The sequence below is a fragment of the Cucurbita moschata genome, unplaced genomic scaffold (assembly GCF_002738365.1).
Source record: "Cucurbita moschata cultivar Rifu unplaced genomic scaffold, Cmos_1.0 Cmo_Scf00020, whole genome shotgun sequence".
In the NCBI taxonomy this organism is placed as follows: domain Eukaryota; kingdom Viridiplantae; phylum Streptophyta; class Magnoliopsida; order Cucurbitales; family Cucurbitaceae; genus Cucurbita; species Cucurbita moschata.
In genome coordinates this window covers 3,651,140-3,659,070 of record NW_019268536.1, presented here as the reverse complement: position 1 = coordinate 3,659,070, position 7,931 = coordinate 3,651,140, and the positions used below count along the sequence as shown (strand labels likewise).

The following is a 7,931-nucleotide window of genomic DNA, read 5'->3' as shown; positions in this document are numbered from 1 at the left end:
ATCTATAATGATAGCTACTATGCTCCAAGAGAAGGCCCTAAGGCAATACTAAGAGCATTTTCTATGACATTAACTTTACTTGAGTGATACATTATTTTAATGTCGTAGCTCTTGACTAACTCCAATCATCTTTGTCTCATGTTAAGTTCCTTTTGGGTGAATAAGTATTACAATCTCTTGTGATCGGTGAAAATCTATATACGCCCGTCATATAAGTAGTGTTGTCATATCTTCACAGCAAATACTATGGCAGATAACTCCAGGATGTGCATTGGGTAGTTCTTCTCCTAGTCCTTCAACTATCTCAATGTGTACGCTATGACCTTGTCATTTTGCCTCAAAACACAACCTAAACCCTTTCCTAACACATCGCTGCAGACAACAAAATTGCCTAAGCTATCTGGTACTGCAAGGACCGACGCTGTCACCTGTCTATGCTTAAGTTTCCTGAAACTTTGCAAACACATAATTCCATGAGAACATCTTCCCTTTCTTCATTAGATGTGTGAGGCTGGCAGCTGGAGAAGTTCTGGATAAATCTCGTGTAATAACCTGCTAAGACCAATAAACTTCTCACTTTTCTTGCTGAGGTAGGTCGAGGTCAATCTATGATTGCCTTGACTTTTGTTGGATCAATGAAATGCCCCTCTCTAATACGACGTATCCTAGGAAGGTCACTTCCTACATTCAAAACTCACACTTAGAAAACTTGGCATAGATTTGATGCGCCCTTAACCTCAACTGTACTTGATGTAAGTGTGCTTCATGCTCTCCATCGATTTTGGAATATACCAATATGCCATCGATGAAAACTATGACAAACATATCGAGGAAGTCTTTAAACACCCTATTCATAAGATCCATGAATGTCGGTGGGGCGTTTTTCAAGCTGAAAGACATCACAATAAACTCATAATGACCGTATCGGCTTCTGAAAGTCGTCTAGAGAAGTAACTTTCCTATCTTCAACTGGTGATACCCTAACCTCAAGTCAATTTTAGAGAATACTATAGCATCTTGAAGTTGGTCAAAACGGTCATCAATGCGGGGAAATGGCTATTTCGTCTTGGTCGTTACTTTATTCAACTCTTTGTAGTCAATGCATAATCTCATAGTTCTCTACTTCTTGACGAATAGCACTAGGGCGCCCCAGGATGACACATTTGGTCTAATAAAACCTCAATCCAGAAAATCTTGCAACTGCTTCTTTAGTTCCTTCAACTCGACAAGGGTCATCTTGTATGGGGCTTTAGAAATCGAGGTTGTGCCCAGTTCCAGCTCGATAGAGAAATCCATGTCTCTGATTGGTGGTAACTAAAGCAGCACTTGTGGAAACACATCCTCGAACTCTTGTACCATAGGCATATGTGTCCCGTTGCTTGCACCCTGCCTTGTATCTGATACACTAGCCAATAAGGCCCAAGCAACATGGTCAATTAACTTCCTTATCTTTAGGGTAGATATAATCTTTGGGGTGCTTTGAGGATCTGCACCCATAAATTTGAAGCTCTGTTCAGTCAGTGGCCTAAAGATTACCTCTCTAGACCTACAATCAATAACTGCGTGGTTCTTGACCGGCTAGTCCATGTCGAGAATCACCTCATAATCACATGTCAAGAACAATTAGTACCACCTCTAATGGTCGTCCTGTTTGACATGCTTGCACTCTCTCATCAGTTGTGCCTACGAGTCAAGCTACAAAGGACCCAATCCATGCTCTAACTAAAGACGGGGTCTATAGGACATAGCAACATAGCGCTCTGATACCAAACTTGTAACAACTACTCTTTGACACATCGAATCACAGCCACCACATGGACTCAAGGGTAATAAGTGATACAATCTTTCTTTTATAAAGTGGGAAACACAAGTAAATTTAAAATTCATAAACATGCATTTCAAACCAAACTAATTCAAAAGCACAACCATCCCACATAGTCACATAAATTTTTTTTACAAAATAACATGAGTTTATAATACTAAAAGTGACATGGATGGAGAAGACTCGATCTAAGGGTCTCTTCTGCAGCCACACGGCTCTGCACATTTCCACCACCGACACTAGTCTACATTCCACATGAAAAAAGTATAATAACATGGAATGGTATAAAAATACTTAGTAAGCAATATATTTGTAGGCTCTCATCGGACTTAATCCTGTACACAGAATCTTAGGCTATGTGCTTGAAACTGTCTCTAATGATAGCCAACTTTTGCTCCAAGAGAATGCCCTAAAGCAATAGGCATCGGTACCTATCCACCTACTCAGCTCAAATCTGTGGATTTTCCCTAATGGTTCAGGCAACATCTACCTGTTCTTACGATCAGTAACTACCTATCACAACGTCGATTCTAGGATGGAATAGTAACTACCTGCTCATGTAACCTCATATGGTTAGAACAATAAAACTATCTGCCACTATGCCCTTCGAGTCTGGGTTAGTAAACTACCTGCTCATGCACCCTCATCCAGTTTATAATAGTAAAACTACCTATTTTTGGAACAGTAATTACTTGTTACTTTGCCTTTTCAAGCTAGAACAGTAAGTTGCCTGATACTAGCTTTTTCCTAAACATCCATCTTACTCCAATTATCTTTTTGTTTAGAGGTCATTCAACCAACTCCCAGGTTTGTGTTTCTCGATTACCAAAAGCTCCTCCTCTGACAGGTGCATCATCAACCAAAGCATCTTGTCGTTCATCTTCAGACTCTTTTAGTTGTTCATCTTCAGACTCTTCTTACATGCTACCAAAGATTAAATTGTTTGGTGCATTAGAAATTTGATTGACCTTCGTCAGTTCTTCCTAATATCATTGCTCATTTTTAGCAAAATGAACATCTCGACTCACAATAACATGACTAGAGTGTGGTTGAAAAACTCTATAAGCTTTGGCCATAGTGCTATACCCAACAAAGATGTCAGCTTCTGCTTTTTTGTCAAGCTTATCATGCTTGACTTATGGAATGTATGTGAAGCAAAGACACCCAAATACTCTAAGGAACTTTAAAAAAGGTTTGTAGTCATACAAAACTTCAAATGGTGTCAAGTCCTTCACAGCTTTTGTTGAAATTTGATTTTGCAAGCACACAACAGTGTTTGCTGCTTTTCCCCAAAAATGTTTTAGAAGATCCTTCTCATGAAGCATGCATCTCGTCATCTTCATTATGAATCTATTCCTCCTTTCACTGATGTCATTCTGTTGAGGAGTGTATGGTGTTGTCAATTGATGTTCAATTCCAGCCTCTTTATAAAACCTGTTAAAAGTTTCTGAAGTGTACTCCTTGCCATTATCTAATCTTATAGTCTGAATCAGGCATGCACTTTCATTCTCAACTCTGCCTTTGAATTTCCAAAATACACCTGCAACTTCTGACTTTTGCTTCAGTGAGAAGATCCAGCACATTCTTGTTAGATCATTTATAAAACCAATGTAATAAATATTACCATTTAATGATGGTGTTCGTTGAGGACCACAAAGATCAGTATGAACCAACGGTAGTTTTTTTTTAGGCTCTCCATGCTTGTTTAGGAAAGGGTTGCCTATGTTGCTTCCAAAAATTACGGCAAAGAGGCATGTCTTCATCAATGTCAGCGAGTCCTTCAACTAGCTTCTTTGACTGCATCTGAAGCAAACCTCGATGATCAAAGTGCCCAAGTCTTTTGTGCCAAATCTCAGTTGCACTAGCTCTGGATATAAAGGTCATTTGCTCTTTCTCCATCGGATTTAGAGCAAAGTTTTTTCCTTTCACTTTGACATTGAACAAGTCTTTGCCGTTAGCATCTTTGATCAAACACTGTTTATCCTCAAACAATACTTTATAGCCTTTATCAAGTAACTGACCAACACTTAAGAGATTTTGATCAATTTTAGGTACAAATAAAACATCTGGAATAAATTTTGTACCTTCATAGCTTGTTGTAGCTACTGCGCCTTTTCCCTTGACTTCCAAGTGTTCACAATTGCCAATCCTTACTCTCTTGACTTCATTGTCTCATAATTCCTCGCAAAACTCTTTGTCATATGTCATATGATTTGTGCACCCACTGTCAATCAACCAGTTCTCTTTTGATTCTTTGCCTGAGGAACAAGTGACCACAAACAATTGATATTCTTCTTCTTGATCAGCTACCTGTGCATCTACTTCTTTCACCTGATCTTTGACTTTGCAAATCATAGCTTCATGTCCAAGTTGATTGCATTTGGAGAAGAAGGTGACAGGTCTTCTCCAACACTTGTATGGTGGATGATCTTTTTTCTCACAATGGCAGCAAGGTGGATAGGATTTTTTGGAACCTTCTCCTTTTGTCTTCTGATAATTGGCAGATGAATCTCCCTTCATCGATTGGTTTTTGAAACTTTTCTTGTTTTTATACCTGCTGTTGTCTTGATGATTAACAGGTAAGGCACCTTCAATCACCCCTTCTTGCCTCATAGACCTCCTTTGCTCTTGTGCTTGTAAAGCATTCAAGAGCTCTGTAAGAGAAATCTTTGACAAGTCTTTGGTGTTCTCCAGAGTAGTAATGGTGGCTTCAAACTTCTCTGGAACCCAGCAGCTTTTCAACGATCCTAGAATCATTTAACACATAACCAAGCAATCTCACCTTGTTCGCAATGCTGAGAAATCTGTCATAGTACTCTTTCACTGACTTAGACTCCTTCATCTTCTGCAACTCGAAATCTCTAATCAAATTCAGGACTTTCATTTCACCAATCCTCTCATCTCCTTCACATTCAGCCTATGAGGTAATCCCACATTTCCTTTGCTGTTTTGAGGGACATTATTCGCATGAATATCATTTGAGATACAGCTGCAAATAGGCAACTTTTGCCTTTGATTTTCTTGTCTTCTTTTACTTCTATGCTTTGATTTGTGCTAGTGGAGAGACCTCGTAATCCATTTCTACTGCTTTCCAAAGATCTAAAGCCTCTAGATAAATCTCCATACGAACTGCTCACATTTGATAATTGTCTCCATTGAAGACTGGTGGTACAACAACTGAAAAACTGGATTCTCCTTCCATTTTGATCTCACAGATCCCTTAAGAATACGACTCTGATACCCATTTGTTAGTGAAAGAGTGAGTGATTGAATGGTTGATAAGAAGATTATATTATGAAGAGCAATAAGGCTCTATATATAATAGAGAATATAAAAAAAAAAATATTAAAAAATCTATCTGAAGATCTGCAGAAAATTTGGTAACAAACCAATAAACAAATCAAAACTAAATCAACTGGGAGATTTAATTAGATAGTAACTGACAGCAATCTAAACAAACACGTGATCTTTAACATATACATTCTCATGAAACTGATAGAACTCCTAAACATACTAATAAGTCTTTGCTCTAAAATCAAATCGGCTCCTACAAATATTTCTTAAGGACAATCTACAAATATTTCTTAAGGACAATTTACTCCATACGGTTACTTACATGAATGTAGACTTTTCGAACTTATTTTGGGTCTTTTAAGGATGTTCCAAATTAACTAAACTCCTCAACGATGTCCTATAAAATGAGGGATCATGGAAATTAGTGAGAAATATAACTAGATTGGGATAGAATTGATCACATTTGCGTGGAAAAAGGAAGAAAAATCCTTGATTTCGACTTGTACCAGTCGGATCAGGTTGGGTACAAATCGGGTCAAATACTCAGATTGGGTTGAGTCATGCAAATCGAGTCAAATACTCGAGTCGGGTCGGTCACACGAATTGGGTAGTGTCACGCTGATCGGGATGTCTTCAACCTTCTTCTCGAGCGGTTTCATGCGCGATTCTCCTTCGATTCACCCTCACCTTCTGAGTTTTTTCTCTTCTCCCTCAATCTGATTCACATTATGTAAGTTAGAATATGAGATGTTTGTGTTATATTATGGACCTTGTTGTAACTTTCATGTCATATGATGCATAATACCTATATATGATATATTATGCACACTATGATAACATGATTACTATAGGATTATGAAATACTGTTACACCACGTATGTATTCATAAAAGTTATGTCAATGAAATAACAAATGTACAACAAGCATCATATGTTTATATCATGATTAAAGATATGAGAACCTCATGTATTTTGTGTGTCACGTGCATCGGGATACTTCCCCATTATGATGAGTACAAACGCATACAATATTTATGGATGTCATGATATTATGTGGCTTACTTTCTCTCCATGGCTACGGCAGCGTGAGCTGCACTAGCTGAGGGGCAAGCCCAAGGAATACGTATACACCTGCCTGGTGCGTGTGCATACGTGGGCATGTGTATAGAAGTACAACACATCCATTTTTTGCTTGGATTGGAAAACCGTGTACAAGGGCATGAAATGTTTTTATAAAAGGATATGTCTCACCATGATTGCTTGTGGATGTATTTTCTGACCCCAATAGTGGAGTTACTTATTAAGTTTTTCTTAAAATACTCAAGACATCTGCTACTTATATTTTTCAAGTAAATGTAAGACAACCCTTATATGGATAACAATGTTGCATTAGAGGCCATAGGATCGAATCTAGAATAGTTGCATTTATGTTTAAATTGTAACCCTTAAGTTAGATCAAAGTATTAATAACAATTTCCTTTCCGGTTACTTTTATGACGTGACAATCTTGTTTTTATATAATTTCATATTTAGCTTCAATTTAGGCCACTCAACAAATATTATGACCCTGAGCAGCCAACCATTAATCTAATGCCAACTATATTTATTAGTTAGTTGTTATCATCAAAATCTTACCTTATGAAAAATAAGGTTTAACAATTAAAATGAAGAAATAAAGTAGGTGAGAAAAAAGTGAGAAATTAATAAAGGGTTGCCCATTTTCTCCATAATTTCCACTTTATGAGCCTATAAATTCTACTAAAACGCTTGCCAATCACACAACCATTCCCCTTTCTCTTGCCTTCCACACATATCATTCCTCTCAAAACCCAGAGAAAATGAAGAAATTCCCCATCACAATTGCTTTCCTTTTCATGGCGGTGATGGTGGCGCTTCTGAGCGGAGCTCGTGTGGCGGAGGCTGTGAACTGCAGCCCTATGGAGCTGTCCTCATGTGCGGGGGCCATCACGTCGTCGTCGACCCCATCCAGCACTTGTTGCAACAAGTTGAGAGAGCAAAAACCATGCCTTTGCGGTTATATAAGGAATCCAGCTTTGAGGCCTTACGTGCAATCTCCTGGCGCCAGAAAGGTTGCTGCCAAGTGTGGCGTTCCCTTCCCCAGCTGCTAGACCCTACACCCCTTGCTTTCCATATAGATATCAAGTTGGGGAGCCTATTACAAAGTCCAAGTATCAAAATAATAAAAACAAAAAATTTAAACTTAGTAGTAGTGTTCGTATATCTATTAAGCTCTGTTTCCACTGTATGTTCTTCAACTTTTACGTTGAGAAGATTAGTATTAAAATAAAGCATGAAATATTAAGAGATGCTCTAATCTCTTTTGTTCCTTAATTCTATTTGGGTTTTAATTACACTTTTAAATATGATTTTTCTCTTTTAAAATACTTTCTGAAATATGCTAATCTTGGTTCTATAAAAGTCTTGGATGTGGGGCTGGTGGTAGTGACAAATGTTATATGTTTTGGGACAGCTGGTTGAGTTTGATTTATACCCAACCACTTGCATTTAATTGAATTTAATGCTTGTAATGAATGTTCATAAATATTTTAAATTGCTTTTTTTTTTTCTTCCTAATATTTTGTTTATAAAACTCTAAATCTTTAACAATGAATTTGACGGGCATATAATGTAATGGGAATGGACCTAATATTACCGGTAAACTTTATGGATTATGAAAATCAATTAGGTCTACTTGAATTATTGTTGTACTCTACTAAATAAGTGCATGTGTTACGTAGCTGACCAATTAATTGGACATGACAATATCTTTTTGGAGTGTAAAAATAATATTACAT

General features: G+C 37.6%; 1 protein-coding gene across 1 annotated transcript; it reads left to right on the top strand.

The window, feature by feature from the left end:
• The first annotated feature begins 6,882 nt into the window (after positions 1-6,882).
• Positions 6,883-7,451, top strand: LOC111457455 (non-specific lipid-transfer protein 2-like). Its single transcript, XM_023099658.1, has one exon. The coding sequence runs from the start codon at positions 6,954-6,956 to the stop codon at positions 7,242-7,244; it is 291 nt and encodes a 96-aa protein (XP_022955426.1). The 5' UTR covers positions 6,883-6,953; the 3' UTR covers positions 7,245-7,451.
• Positions 7,452-7,931: the final 480 nt, after the last annotated feature.